Source organism: Rhinatrema bivittatum, chromosome 7, assembly GCF_901001135.1.
Source record: "Rhinatrema bivittatum chromosome 7, aRhiBiv1.1, whole genome shotgun sequence".
NCBI classification, from domain to species: domain Eukaryota; kingdom Metazoa; phylum Chordata; class Amphibia; order Gymnophiona; family Rhinatrematidae; genus Rhinatrema; species Rhinatrema bivittatum.
The window spans coordinates 51,358,978-51,375,734 of NC_042621.1; the positions used below are offsets into that span (position 1 = coordinate 51,358,978).

Here is a 16,757-nt window from a genome sequence, read left to right on the forward strand (position 1 = left end):
GCTTGCATTGGTTTCACATGTTTACAAAGGGCAGGCAGGGAGGGAAGTAATAAAAGAGAGTCATAGGGTGTTTTGGTAGACTTTGGTGAACATCCATGTTTTTAGTTCTTTTTTGAAGGTTTTTAAATTTTGCTATGTTCTTTCGGTTGAGAGGGTGTTCTAGAGTTTGGGACTTCCTAGGGATATGGCTCTTTTCCGAGTTGTTTGGATCGAGAAGATAGAATTTTTAAGAGACCTTAGTTGACCGGAGGTTTCAGTTTGGTGAGTGGAGTTTTATTGATGTTTACTTTTCATATATTTTATTGATGTTTGCTTTTCCTATATTATTTTATGTAATATGGATAGTATTTTGTAGTCTATCCTGAATTTTATTGGGAGCCAGTGAAGTGATATAAGTGTTGGAGTAATGTGATCGTGTTTTTTAGTTCCTGTGAGTATTCTGGCTGCTGTATTTTGAAGGATTTGGCGTGGTCGGATGGTGGTGAGAGGTAAGTTGAATAGCAGGGAGTTGCAGTAGTCATCTGATCTCAATTGGTGAAGGGCCTGTAATTCATCTGTAGTTAGATTATTCTGAACTTTAGATGATGTTAATCCCATATAATGATTTTCTTTTCTAACTCAGTAAAAGTATATATAATTGGGTTCACAGCACCTGGAGGGACCCACTTTGATGGTCGTGAAATCACTGAGGAATCCTGTGGACCAATTGGAGATGCAGAGGAAAAGTACAGCATTAACCATAACTGCCTTACAAATTTCTGTAAATATTTCTCTCCTTCAAAGGCAGAATATTTGTTCGTTGGGGCAAAAGAAAGCCCTATATTTTCTTGTGCAGTGGTTAATGTTATTTTAGGCAGATTAATAACCCCTGATGGTACTGTCAAATTTACTGACAATTTCGGGTTTGTCGAGTCTTCATATACGGACACCGCCCGACTCTGTCTCCACTTGTTGGTGTCTGGTGTCTCTGAATTTGACTCCTCATTCCAAAAAAGGCCAGTCTTTGTGTAAACTTGAGGTATTCTCATTGTTGTCATTATTTTTTGGTGTAGGTTGATCCACACCGACTGTATTGTCTCCTGATGAATCATCAGAAGACCCTGCAAATGTTACTCGTGGGTTTTTTTGTTCAATTTCTAGAGGACATCCATGGGTAAATGTTGCCCTGCTTGTAATCTACTTCTTCTCGAAGGAATTTCGTCAGTTTAAACTGTTTCATTTCTTCTTGAAACTTGCTCATTTGCAATTGTAGGTCGGTAAGATTTTGTTGGTCTTCTGACTGTTGTTGTTGAGCGTCTTGCAAAACTAGATCCATGTCTTCTTTGATCTGTACAGCTGTTGTCTAAGCTTTCTCTATGATCAATATCATGAGATCCAAAGAGCATTTGTTCAATATTTTATTCTAATTCTGAACAAATTCTGCATCTTCTGCATAAAGATTTGGTTCTTTTTGGATCCTTAATCCCCTTAATGAACTTGGGTTAAACAGTAATTGGATATAAGGAAAGCACGCATGGGATTTGATTACAACAGAAGTAGACGGAAGCGGACTCAATAGAAAATTCATCATCAGAAGACCCATTTTGTCTAGTGGGGATAGGTGGACATGAAAGAGAACCTTATTAGTCACCCGGGTTTGGTTCCTCACATGGAGTGTAGTGAATGAGGACTTGATGGAGAACTGTCAATAAAAGAGCTACGGCTAGAACAATGCCCAATCACCTTTAAGAAAAGACTCAAGACATGGTTGTTTAGCGAAGCCTTTGCCTAACTCTGATGACCATTTGAACCCCTTATGCAGCTTTGTTAGTAGAACTTCATCACTAGCGAGCCGCTCTGAGTACAGACGATCTAATCAAGTTTTCTTCCTCAATACCCAATCCCAGTTATCTCTTTGTTAATCCCATTTCGTTGGATCCAAGTTTTGTCTTCCTTTGTTTAATGTAATGCATCCTTTTGTAATGGTTATTGTTATAATGTAAACCGAGGTGATTTGTAACTTGTTACATGAACATCGGTATATAAAAGTGCCAAATAAATAAATAATAAATAGAATTGAGTTTAATGCATGGGCGATTTGCTGACAGCCTCGTTCTGAAACGGACACAGGTTATTGGCCCTTTTAATATTTAAATAGCACACAGTACCTCACGCCAGTTGTCTGATAGCAACACGGCGTTCCAAAAGGGTACAAGGAAACAAGGATTTCTCCCTGCCTAATGCTAACTCTCCTACTTCTAACTGTACAATAGATATAAAAAAAATCCCACTGATAAATTACCTACTAGAGGAAATAAACCCCTCTATCTTCTCCAATACCAAGACATGGCTGAGAGAAAGCGATAATGTCCTCCTAAACTAAATAGTTCACCCCAACTATATCATCTTTCACCTCCCTACACACAAACGAAAAGGTGGGGGTCTTTTAATAATCTTTAAAAAAAAATAACTTAAACCCTATAAAGTTGAGATAAACCCCCAAATGAAGTGGCAATACTAAAATCACCAGTTCTAAATATCGGTTTGATCTATAGCCCACCTGGAACACTCCAAAAGAACCATTCACCTCTAATTGAAATCTTTACTAAAGCGTTTCCAACTCCAGAATCAACTCTAATCGAATGAGACTTTAACCTACACATTGGTTGCATACCTCAATCTAAACCAGGGGTCGGGAACCCTTTTGGCTGAGAGAGCCATGAACGCCACATATTTTAAAATGTAATTCCGTGAGAGCCATACTAACTACAACTCCCCACCCTCCTGACTCCCCCAAGACCTACCAAATTAATTTACTATAACCCCCTACTCTCCTGACGTCCCCAAGACCTGCCACATTAATTTACTACAACACCCCATCCTCCTGACCCCCCCCCCCCCCCCAAAGACCTGCCAAAAGTCCCTGGTGGTCCAGCGGGGGTCCAGGTCTCGCAGATAAATCTTTAATAAAAAAAAGTAAAAATCTAACACAACTCCTCACCCTCCTGACCCCCCCCCCAAGACCTACCAAATTGATTTACTACAACCCCCTACTCTCCTGACACCCCCAAGATCTGCCACATTAATTTTCTACAACCCTCCATCCTCCTGACCCCCCTCCCCCAAGACCTGCCAAAAGTCCCTGGTGGTCCAGCGGGGGTCCAGGGCTCGCAGATAAATCTTTAATAAAAAAGTAAAAATCTAACAAAACCCCCCACCCTCCTGACGCCCCCCAAGACCTCAAATTAATTTACTACAACCCCCCACCCTCCTGACCCCCCCAAGACCTGCCAAAAGTCCCTGGTGGTCCAGCGGGGGTCCAGGAGAGATCCAGGAGCAATCTCCTGGACTTGGGCTGTCAGTAGTCAAAATGGCACCGACGGCCCTTTGCCCTCACTATGTCACTGGGGTCGACCAATGGCAACGGTAGCCCCTGTGACATAGTAAGGGCAAAGGGCCGTTGACGCCATTTTGATTACTGGCAGCCGACGGCCCTTTGCCCTTACTATGTCACAGGGGCTACCGCCACCATTGGTCGACCCCAGTGACATAGTGAGGGCAAAGGGCCATCAGCGCCATTTTGACTACTGGTAGCCAACAGCCCAAGTCCAGGAGATCGCTCCTGGACCGCACCTGGACCCCCGCTGGACCACCAGGGACTTTTGGCAGGTCTTGGGGGGGGGGTCAGGAGGGTGGGGGGTTGTAGTAAATTAATTTTGGAGGTCTTGGGGGCGTCAGGAGGGTGGGGGATTTTGTTAGATTTTTACTTTTTTATTAAAGATTTGTCTGCGAGCCAGATGCAGCCATCAAAAGAGCCATATCTGGCTCGCGAGCCATAGGTTCCCGACCCCTGATCTAAACCATCTGAAATCTTTCTAGATACAATGGAAGCCATGGGTTGGTCACAATATGTAACCAACTGAGCTCATAAAACTGGACATATCTCAACCTAATTTTCGCCAATCACAAAAACTGTTTAATCAAAACTTCACACAACATATTGCCCTGGACTGATTACCAGCTAATAAAAGCAGAAGTAACTCTTCTCACCACTAAACACTAAACAATAACAAACAAACCTACATAATAACCAATCTTTCACATACAGAAAAAAAGGTAGAACCAGAAATACACGAAGAAACAATAAAAAATAAATATTTCGTGCACGATAATAACACCTCAACTTTTGACTCCTGGGATAAAATCATCAATGAAATAGTGATACCCTATGCCCAATCCAGGAAAAAATGGTCCATAATGAAGGCAACACAACTAAACAAAAGAAACCTTGGTATAGCGAGGAGGTAAGGTACACTAAGCATACCCTGAGAAAATTTGAAAAGCAATGGCGGAAATGCCAATCAAATATATCTCTAGAAAAATACAAATCTCTATTATCAAAATACTATGAACAAATCAATAAAACAAAAAAAGAATACTATGCAAAACAGATCCATGGTGGAATATTTAATGCCAAATTGCTATTCGAAACAGTCAAAAACCTAATCATGGACCCAACCTCCTCCATCTCTAACAACCTCGACTTTTCAAAAAACTCTTGCAACAAACATGCTACCTCACTATTAAACATAATACACTAAAATCACGATTCTCCACCTGTTTACCAACAAAACAGTCTGAAGATAAATATGACCAAGTGAAATGGAACACCTTTGACCCAGTATCTAAATTTGAAATAAACCAAATCATCACAAAAATGAAGCCTGTGACACACCCAGTAGACCTCATCCCTGCAATTACCCTGAAAACACTAAACAGCGTAATAACTCCAATACTCAAAACCATAATAAACCACTCGCTAGCTGAGGGATTAATTCCTGATAAAGCAAAACAAGCAGTGATTAAACCACCTAAAAATAAAAATGGTTGAATCAATGATTGGGACAATTTCCAACCAATATTCAACCTGCCATTCCCTGCTAAAGTCCTAGAAAAAGCAGTGTTATCATAATTAGAGAACCACTCAACAGAAACCCTTCTCATTTCCTTATCTGAGCCTGTATTACAAGGATTTGACAACAATGAATCATATATCCTGGTACTAATTGATCTAACAGCAGCATTTGATACAGTTGACCATTTCGCACTATGCCACCAGCCAAGAAAAATTGGAATACCCGAAAATGTTCTCTTTCTTCCTAAAAGACAGGACACTCAAAGTCAAACTGGGTAATCATATTTCTGACACCTTTCCAATTGATACAGGTGTACCCCAAAGTTCAGTACTTTCGGCCACATTTTTTCAGTATCTACTTGCTGCCTGTATGCGCATTACTAGCAAATCTAGGAATCAAATTCTTCCTATCTGCAGATGACATACAATTCTACATCCCTTTCGACAAAATATTTGAAAAAAATATGTCATTTCTATCAACATACATGAAGGCCGTACAACAAAATCTTGCTCAACTAAAACTAACTCTAAACCCCCCAAAAAAAGAAATTGTGTGGTTAAGGAGAGAAAACATGATAATCAAGCCACCAATTCTGAGCTGGACCTAGGAATTAATATTACTCCTTCAGATCAAGTACAAGACCTAGGAATTCAGATCGATGAGAACTTCACCATTAAAAAGCATATAAACAAATTAATCAAAACAGGATACACCAAACTGAGAATATTACATCGGTTGAAACACTGCTAACAATACAGGATTTCCGCACTGTCTTAAAAACACTAATATTTTCAAACTTGGACTACTGCAACTCCCTATTACTAGGCCTACCTTCAGGTCTTCTAAAACCACTGCAATTACTTCAAAATGCATCTGCCACGCTCTTACAGTGAGACACATCACCCCTTCGCTGATAGCACTTCACTGGCTTCCTGTACAATTCAGAACCCATTATAAAGTAAAAACTCTAATTTTCAATATCATCAACAATATTAACCCATGTTTATTAGGAGTGACATGTTTATTAGGAGTGACCACTACTCCTGGGAGAATTCTACGCAAAAAAATTTAAAATTCTGCAGACTTTATATTGGTCAAAATAACACAATTTACATGACAGTCTTTAAGTAATTACATTTTAAATTAATACAGAAAAAAGTTATTACTTAAAGATGCAGAATTTTAAATATTTTGAGCAGAATTTCCCTAGAAATTCACTAAGTGTGTCCCTTCCACTCACTCTCCCTACTCCCCTGGCCACTTTGCCCTCTCAGGCCCCAAATCCTCCACCTGCCAGTATCTCTCCCCTCCACCTCTAGGCTCAACCTCTTCCACTCTATCGCCAAGCTCTGAGCATAATCCCGTTCTCAGTACTGCCCCTCACACAGGCTCTCTCTGTCCCTCCCTCCCTTACATACATTTCCCTCTCTCTCATGCAAATACACACACTCTCATACAGGTTCCTCACTCTTTCGTACACACACAGCCGCTCACACAGAGTCCCTCTCTCTTGCATACATACCCACACAAACCCCCTTTCTCTCATGCATACACCCTCACACAGGTTACCCATGTCTCTCTCTCACGCACCCCTTCACAGAGGCTCTCTCTCACACATACACAATCCCTTCACACACGATCCCTTTTTCATACACACCAGCTCCCAATCTCTCTCACACATGCACACTCCTTCACAATCTCCTCACATATAAGCTTCCTCTCTATGGCACCCATACTCAAGCACTCCCCTTGCTCTCTCTCACACCCTCTGCTCACCCTCACACCCCCCCCCCGCTCTCTCTCTTTCTCACACACCCTCCTCCCCTCCTCTCTCACAAACCCTCTCCCCTCTCACACACACGCACATCTCTCTACACATTCACTCTCACCGGGGCCTTCATCTTCGCTGCGAACAGCGCACACTCCATTTGCAGCATGCTGGGACCTTCATCTTCACCATGAATGGCACACTGGGGCCTTCCATCTTCGCTGCGAATGGCGTGTGCTCCGTTCACGGCACGCCGGGATCTCCTCTGCCATTTTCTGCGCAGAATTTGGCAGTTCTGCACAGGGGGAATTTTTCGCAAATTCTGCGCTCCGCAGTAGTGCAGAATTCTCCCAGGACTAACACCAAAGACAGCCCTAAGATCACAAAACAAAGGACTTCTAATGGTGCCTTCTACTCAGAACACACACCTAACGCAAATAAGAGACCGAATGTTTTCCATAGCGGGCCCCAAGTTGTGGAACTCTCCTCCAGAGTCATTACGTCAGATAACAGAAAGAGTTTCAAACAAGAACTGAAAACGGGGCTCTTTAGAAAAGCATTCGATTTAATGTAAAATACCAATATGCTGATAATTATAACGTCCGTACCAGGAATAATGTTAGTGGAGAGCGCAATAAGTAATGAACGATGTAAAATGTATTGTCAGTAGAACTAGAACCTGTATTTCCCATTGGGCTGACCAAAAATGGACAAATATGAACTATATTAACTACTTATGATCGTGATGTCCTAAAATATGTATAAATATGAACTAGAACAAGTTTGTATTACGGTGTTACCTAGAATGTGAATGTTAACACACAGCATGTGACCAAGAATATGAATGATGTTATTGTAAACCGTTGTGATCTTCATTTGGATCGACTGTATATAAAATGCCTAAATAAATAAATAAAATATTGTGTAGGTGGGAACGTTGCTGAATATAATACTGCCCGCTATTAAGCAAAACATTAAAATACAATTTTATTTATCATTCACTTTTCCAATTAAAAGCTCAAGGCAAAAATATAATAAACTCATAAAAATGTTACAATTGTTTTTTAAAAGTGTAGAAAATCCATACACTTAAAATCACAAATAAAATTAAATTCATGAAATGAAATATAAAACAGTAAAAACAGAAACATAAAATAAAACCCAATAAAATCAGGCAATGTAAACAGACAGGCAAGAACAAACTGCACATTAGCAAAAGCCATTTTATACCATTGTATTAATTATTTAGCGATGCAGATTTTAAACACACTGACCTGCAATGCAAATGTGGTCCCTGGCAGAGGAGAGCTGGGAACAACCTGAGGCTGTGCAGGTATCTGAGCAGCAGCTTGAGATGGAAGTGGCAGACGAGGCTGACCCTGGGGCTGCTTTGGGCCTGGGGAAGGAGCATGTCCAGCAGTAATTAATGTAGGCTGTGGAGGTACTGCACTTCCAGAAGTTACTGTTGCTTTGAACAATGTCTGAGCACTTGGAGTAGCCAGGGATACCTTTTCAAAAAAAATAAATAACCAACAACTTTGTTAAAAATCAAGTTAACTTCTGCCCAGCATTTCAATTGTTAAAGCAGGGATTTTCAACCATGGGTACTTGAAAAAAAGTCATAAGGGGTACATGTAGGACAGTAACTCAGTCTTTTCTATGCACTAGCTTTGGAAGGTGACAGCATCAGCCCACACAGCCAAAAAGAGATAGCAATGTCAGCCCACATGGGCCATAACATACAGTATTCCGCATGAATGTTTACCAGGGGACGATTCCCTCCTAGGCCTACAAGTTCTCTCCATTGCCTTTGACACTGTCAACCAGCAGCTCCTGTTACAATGCTTAAGTGACATTGAAGGCACTGTCCTTTAAATGGTTTGAATCTTTCCTAGCTAACAGAACCCGGTTCGTATCATAGGCCAACAAATCATCCTCACCCAAAGATTTCACCTGCGGAGTACCTCAGGGATTAGTGCTATCACCTATTCTCTTCAACATCTATGTTCGGCTAATCTGAGACTTCATTCAGTCCTTCAACAGAGAGTTCCACCTTTTTGCTGATGACATCCAACTCTGCATTGAAGTAGATTCAGATCAAACCTCATCTACTGCAAATCTCAATCTCTATCTTACAGCAGTAGCCCAATGACTCCATATCCATAAATTTATACTCAAGCCCTCCAAATCAGAACTCCTCTGTCCAAACTGGCAAGGACACCCCTTACTATCTCTGCTCTCCCTCTTAGGTACTCTCTTACAACCAAAAGATTCAGTACAAAGTCTGGGAGTCCAACTCAACCATAACCTTTCAATGGAAACCCATATCTCAAAGATGATAATGATTTGCTTTATGCATTTATGACAGATTCGCCAACTTTGAAATTTTTTTGATAAAGACAACCTGGCAACTGTGACGAACACTTTAATCACCAGTTAAGCTGACTACTGTAATGCCCTACTCAATGGAATCTCGCAACACAATCTCAAACACATCCAATTCCTAAAAGGTACAGCTGCAGAATTTTAATAGGAACCAAAGCTTCAGACACAAAGCCCTATCTTAAGACAGTTAAACTGGCCCACACTTTAAAATAGAATAAAATTCAAAACTCTCTGCTTCGTATTCAGATATGTTAACAATATAGCTGCTGATTACCTCTCTCAGCTTCTATTCTCCTATACCTCTGCAAGAGTACTCCGTTCTTCCCAAATGGCCCTTTTTTCCTTCCTCCATCTGGCTTCTACTAGATTAACCTGCACTAGATTGCGTGAATTCAACTGCTTTGCCTCCAAATTCTGAAACAAGATACCTTTTCCCTTATGCCAACAGACTTCTTACTTCACCTTCAGGAAAAGAGCAAAGGCCTGACTATTCATCCATGCCTTCCCCTAACTCCATCTTCAAACTATGACAAAGTTATGTTAGTCAATAAAGAAAACTCCCATTATCCCTTGACTATATAAAAAAATAAGAAGTTGTCAAACTGGGTCAGACCATCAAGCCCAGCATCCCGTTTACAACAGTGGCCAATCCAAGCTACAAGTACCTGGCAAGTACCTAAACATTAAGTAGATCCCATGCTACTAATGCCAGTAATAGCAGTGGCTATTACCCTAAGTCAAGTTGATTAATAGTAGTTTAAAGACTTCTCCTCCAGGAACTTATCCAAACCTTTATTAAACCCAACTACACTAACTGCCCTAACCACATCCTCTGGGCAATGAATTCAAGAACTTAATTGTGCATTGAATGAAAACATGTCCTCCAATTTGTTTTAAGCATGCTACTTGCTAACTTCATGGAGTGCCCCCTAGTTTTTCTATTATCTAGTCCTCTCATGATTTTATAGATCTCTATCATATCCCTCCTCAGCCATCTATTCTCCTAACCTCTTTAGCTTTTCCTCATAGGGGAGCTGTTTCATCCCCTTTATCATTTTGCTCGCCTTTCTCTATATCTTCTCCAGTACAACTATATCTTTTGTGAGATGCGAAGACCAGAACTGCACAGTGTTCAAGGTGCAGTCTCACCATGGAGAGATAGAGAGGATTATGACATTTTCCGTTTTATTCACCATTCCCATCTTAATAATTCCTAACATTCTGTTTGCTTTTTTGACTGCTGCAGCACACTGAGCTGACGATTTCAATGTGTTATCCACCATGAAGCCTAGATCTCTTTCCTGGGTGGTAACTACCACAACTTTGACTAGAGACCCAGCATTATCCTTGGCTGATCCCTCTTACTTAAGGTCTTTTCCTCCCTATGGAATAGGTTCCTATTCCCCTCTACAATCACATTATTGTATCTTTCACTTACCCTGTCTCCCATTCTATCCCATTCCTCTACTACCCTTAATTACCTATCCCCCCAATACCTCTAACCATATCCTGACATGCCCTCCTCCATGATAGCCTATCTAGTTTATGTAGATTGTAAACTGTTCATTGGTGTAATAGAATCTAACTGTAATCTGATTGCAATCCACCTTGAGACCTTCTTGGTACAGGTGGAATATCAAATGTGTAAAAATAAGTTCGTCCATGCAGCCAGAAAAAGGAAGCAGCTTCAGACCGAGGAAGGGAGAAAGCATCAGCCTATAAACAGGACCACAAAAAGAACTCATAACCACCCTATCGGGGCTGGTTTTGAAGGTGGCAGAAGAAGTCCATCTGGGTAGTACAGAGGCAGGGACAACAGAGACAACAGCAGCAGATAAAGATGTAGGAGGGCTACAGGCTTCGGATGGGGTGGGATCCAGCCTGGACCGAAAGAGAATGCATGTGATGGGGGTCAACTTGGGGAAGGGGGAGGGGACAAATAATGAGTATGGCTTGCGGAGTAGAGAAAGAATTGTGTGTGTGTGACCATCCTGTCCTTTATTGATCTCCTAGACTAGAACATGGGAAGCTTGCTGTTGTTGATGATGTTGCAAAGAGGCCTATTTGCAGAGTGCCCCAAAGCTGGAAATGTTTTTGCACTATTGGAACATGTATCAGCACTTGTGCAGTTGAAGCTGGTAGCTTAATCTGTCTGCTATCTGAATCTGGTCTCAGGAAGGTAGGCAGCTAGGAAGAACATCCACTGGGAAATTGCTCATTTCCTAATTTTGGCAACCTCCAAACAGTTTCTATTAACCTGTTTCCTCCTTGTTTATTAATATAGAACATTGCCATCTGGCTGTCTGTCTGGAACAATTCCACCTTGTTCTTCAAGCATAGATTGAACACTTTCAGAGCACTGAAGATTGTTCTAAATCCTAGGTGTTTATATGAAGTAATTTCTCTTCTCAGATAAGTTTCTCAGATAAGCTTCCCAACCTTGTATGCAAGTTTCTGTTGTTAATTTCCTGAAATTGGACAAGAGTGTTGGATATCTTTCTTTGTGTGTGTTGATGTCTGAAGAGACTGGTTCCATTGAAATTTCAGTTGCCACTAAGTTTGTCTCATGTGAAGATGCATAAAAGGGATGAAATGAGCTGCTGCTGCAACGCGACCTAGGATCTTCATGAAGAGGTGGACAGAGACTTGTCTCTGGGTTATAATCTTTAGTATTAATTTTAACAACTCCCCTACCCTGTGCAGAGGCAGAAATGCTTTCCCCTGTGTTATAGTCAGATGAGCCCATATAAAGTCTATTATATAAGAAGGAGTCATGTTAATTTTTGGGAAATTGATGAGAAATCCTAGGGATGAAAAATGTTCATGATACAACAGATGGAGTAAACAGGCTTCCAAAAGGGAATAGCGTACTATGGGTCAGTGATCCAAATAGGAAAAAACAAAAATATTGTTCATGCTTAGGTGAGCAGCAATCACTGCAGTGCATTTTGGGTGTTGCCAAAGGGCCAAACAGGACAAGATATTAGTAATGGAATGGCGTAGTACCAGTTAGAGCAGCAAGCTGTGAATCAGGTAAGCCAGAGTTCAAATCCTGCTGTCATTCCTTGTGACCTTGGGCAAGTCACTACACCCTCAGATTGTGAAACCCTCTGAGGACTGAGAAATCAATACCTGAACGTAATCCACTTTGAAGTGTCTGAAAAAGCAGAATACAAAATCAAACAAAATGTTTGCTACAATGAAGCCCAGACATTTTCTGTGGGCATCATAAATCAAAATGTGCACATTAAGCATCTTTGGATCCAGAGAAGAAAGCCAACTGTGAAGAAGGAAAATATCCAAACAGGTCATCCTGAATTTTAATTCCTGAGGTCCAAGATAGGTTGGAGAACCTTTGTCTTTTTTGGAATCAGGAGGTATTTGGAAAAGAATCCAGAGTTTCTTTCCTGTAACAGTACTGTGCTAGCCATCAGAGCACACCTCACTAGAGGATTGTTTGGAAGAGGAGATTTGAAATTTAGTCTGCATCCTTAAATCTGCCCACTTAAGTGAGGTGAGAGACAGAGCCATCTCAATCGTAGGTCCTAAGCTCTGGAATATCCTACCTCAAAATCTGAGATTACAACCTGATTTGAAAAAATTTAGAAAAGAGTTAAAAACATGGTGTTTCCAGCAGGCGTTTAAGGTCGATCCATAAGATACTGGCTGAGTTATTTTTTAGTTCTACTTTATATGAATATTATCTTTAATGTTTTATTTTTTTACTGATTCTTTTAGTAATGAACGTAGCTATCTTTTAGTTTTATTTATTTTATTATAATGGTTTATGTAATTTTATTTTAACTATTTTTTATGTTTTTATTTGTATTTTTAGTTATTATGTACACCGTAGTGATAGAAACCTGTTTCTGTACAATGGTTATAGAAAAACTGTACAAATAAATACATTAAATAATTTATGATCCTTAGGACGCAACTGTCTCTGGTTACTAATCAGCATGCTGGTTTGAAATACCGCAGCCTTCCCAACCTCTCCCCCTCTCATTGTAAGGCTGTCCAAATTTAATAGGGAAAAATCTTTGAGATTTTAGTTAAAAAATGTATATTCTCTTCCTATCATGAGATCTAGTCTGTTGATGTTGTTGCTAAAGAGGGCACTGATAAGGATACTGATAGTATATCTTCTGGAATACAATTAGTCTTTTGTAGGGCTGATGCTGAAATCTCTTGATTTATGTTCAGTCATAACCATGGAGAAGGTAAGGAGGGTAACAAGGTGTTCATAAGAACATAAGAAATTGCCATGCTGGGTCAGACCAAGAGTCCATCAAGCCCAGCATTCTGTTTCCAACAGAGGCCAAACCAGGCCACAATTGGCCTGGTTTGGCAATTACCCAAACACTAAGAAGATCCCATGCTATTGATGCAATTATTAGCAGTGGCTATTCCCTAAGTCAACTTAATTAATAGCCATTAATGGACTTCTCCTCCAAGAACTTATCCAAACCTTTTTTGAACCCACCTACACTAACTGAACTAACCACATCCTCTGGCAACAATTTCCAGAGCTTTATTGTGCGCTGAGTGATATCCACTGTTTCTTTTCCCTTTTTTTTTTGAAGAGACTGTCACCTATGCATGAAGCATCTGTAAGCTTGTCGTGGACATTCTCTTGGAGACTTAATGAGGAGAACCAAGCTAGTCTTCTTGCTCCAATAGATAGTGCTGAAGCCCTGAAGGAGATATCACAGGCATCTTAGACCAAACTGATAAGGTGTTTACTATATTATTCAGGATAAAATGATTCATTTGAGGTCCATATTCAGCCACCATGCAGCTCTAAGCCAGTCATACAGTGTTGTTTGTAAAGCAGCGCAGCCATGTCGCTGAATAACTCCCACCTCTATTAAAGTTACCCGGTTATGTATAACTGGCTAACTTTAGGAAGAGTCCTTTGGTTTGACCAGAGTTGGCTGAGTAAATCAGACGGCTAAATCTGAATAACGAGTTATTTTTATTTATTTATTTTATTTAAAAACTTTTTTATACCGGCATTCGTAGGACACATCATGTCATGGCCAACTCGATCACCCATTCCCTACCCCTGATTTGTCAAGCTAAAAATGTAGCCAGCTAAGTGGTGCCTACAGACTGTAGTTAGATATTCAACAGCACCACTTAGCTAGCTAAATGCCTTTTTGAATATTGGGTTCTTTGTCTCTTCCACTAAGGACTACAGGATCTGAAATGAAGAATGCATATACCGAATCACATAGTGAGCAGTTATTCTGGAGTATTCTTGGTGCTTAAAACATCTTTTTCACTTCAGATTATTCAAAATGCCACTGCCTGTATATTAACAGGTTCAAATGTAATGGATCTTATTACTCCAGTTCTCTGTTCTCTTCACTGGCTTGCATGTTTCCTCCACTGGCTTCACATTCAATGGAAGATCAAGTACAAATTGGCAATGATTATGTATAAATTACTGTACAACACCCTATTACTGTGGATTATTTTAAACCTGTGGATCTACACTCTATCTCAGGCTTTGAGATCTGATCACAAGGGTCTGCTTGAAGTACCTTCTCCGCGTTTTGCACATTTCACTGAAATACATTAACATGTTTGCCTGCCCACTGTTCTGGAATTCATGGCCTGTGACTTTGGGAACCATGATAAGACACTCAAGCTTTCAAAACAGCGCTAAATCTCCATTATTTAAAAAGGCTTTGAAAGTGGAGGATTGAGTCGGTTGGACCCCTTAGCCTATTGCATTGATATTATTGATGTTGACTATCTCAAAGTTTTAAATAGTCTGCTTTTTAAGTTAATCACAGTCTCTTTAGGTTGCATGATTGGCTCTGATTTTGGGGTCTATTAGATATATATGTGCCTAGTCTCACGTGTGGGTTTTTTTTAATATGTTTGTATTGGCTAGGAATTTTTATGAATGTTTTCTTGTAACCTGCCCCAAACTTTGGAGGGTATGGGCTATAAATCTTTTAAATAAACAAGTGTCTAGTATTTTAGCATTTTTACCAGGAGGAGTGTTAGAATATGTCTTAAAACACTTTGCTGCTTTTTTTTTTTTGGAAACTCTGACTCTACTATTACTGATCGATGTGGAAGCTGGACTATAAAGTGTCTTGGAGCTGAGTGCACTCTATATTTGAGGTCTAGTTTTCTTAATACAGGTAGGGTAGATAGAGGTGTTTTCCACATCCTTGTTTGCAGAACATGAAGGAGCCTGTGCACTAGAATTGCTGCTACTTGTTTCTGAGCTTGAATGTACTATAGTAAGCCAAGTCTTCTCTGGATTCTGCCCCCTCTTGAATAATGAAGGGCAATTTGGGCAGGATTCTTGGTTAAATCATTTCCTGATGTTACAACAAAATACAGAATACCTGCACATGCACATTACTTCTATTTACAAGTTCAAATGGATACAAATTGATTAACAGTGGTAGGGCATTACAGAAAACAAATGAGTTTGAGACATTAATTGCATGGACACCTCCTCCTCCAAAACTCTTTTCTCAGTTTGGTTCTTGGCTACATTCTAAAATATTGGAAGATAGCACTAATGACATCATCATTAGTCACTAGAATGTTAATACTGGCATAGCTTTGGATGTAGAAGATTGGAATAGAAAATGGAGTTCTACCCTGGAGATTTCAATCAGCAATTATAGGAGAGAGTTGATGTTTAGATTGTTGCATAGGATTTATAGACATCCTTTATACTTTACAACATTCAGTAACTATAGTCTCTTGCGTTGAGAAGGATAGCAATGCATTGGTTCATACATACTTATGTGGTGGTCTGCAAATGTGGAAAAGACCTGGAAGGATCTATATATTTTAATTAATAAAATTATCTGTGGGATGTCAGATCTAACTCCCCATTTATGTCTCTTGGGGTACTGGGAAGTACATGGGATGCAAAAGAATATTAAATAGCTAGTACCTCATTTTGGACATACTGCTTGATTAACTATTGCTTATTAATGGAAGACCATTCCCCAAACTGAATTCTGAAAAAATACTGTTGCAGAGATGGCCTCTATGGAAGGAACAACCTATGCTTTCAGAAGGACAAAATACTGGGTCTGGCACAAAACTGACCTCTAGCGGGAATTTGATATTGGGTTTCTGTTTGTGTTGGTAATATACTGAAATGAAGGAGAAACCTATTGGTTAGAGCCAGGGAATCCAGGGTTCAAATCCCATTACTGCTCCTTTTGACTTTGGACAAGTCACTTCACCCTCCATTGCCTCAAATACAAACAAATTGTAAACCCTCTCAGACAAGGTAATACCTATATTACCTGAATGTAATCTGCTTTGACGTGCCTGAAAAAGCAGAATATAAATCAAATAAATGTTCATTTTGTTTTGGCTGATTTCTGAAGGAGCTCCTGGTTGTTTCTCTGGAATTTGTACTATTCTGTGAAATGTCTTTTGATGTTTGTATTTTCTGTGTGTCTGAGTTAAACAAAGAGATATATAAAAAAAAGAAGAATGAAGAGCCCATGTCAAACCCAGTTTTTTCCATTCTTTGTACAAAAGCTGAGTAAGACATGACCTCAGGAGGGGATGTACTCCTGGGGTGTTGAAATGAAGGGTCCGATGGAAGATCTATAGATCCCTCCTTTTCCAAATGGAACAAGAAATGGAATAAGATAACTCTGAACTCTCTTGAGAACAGGAGAGTCTTCTGCAGTCGTCCTAACTTTGGAAGAAAA

At 40.0% G+C, this 16,757-nt stretch overlaps 1 protein-coding gene across 3 annotated transcripts in view; it reads right to left on the reverse strand.

Moving 5' to 3' along the window:
- Positions 1 to 16,757, reverse strand: part of LOC115095109 (transcription initiation factor TFIID subunit 4-like) — a 654,045-nt gene that overhangs the window by 507,134 nt on the left and 130,154 nt on the right. For all 3 annotated transcript variants that reach the window (XM_029608361.1, XM_029608360.1, XM_029608362.1), the window contains exon 4: positions 7,938 to 8,171. In XM_029608361.1, the coding sequence (XP_029464221.1) occupies positions 7,938 to 8,171 (234 nt within the window). The remainder of the gene's footprint in view (positions 1 to 7,937; positions 8,172 to 16,757) is intronic.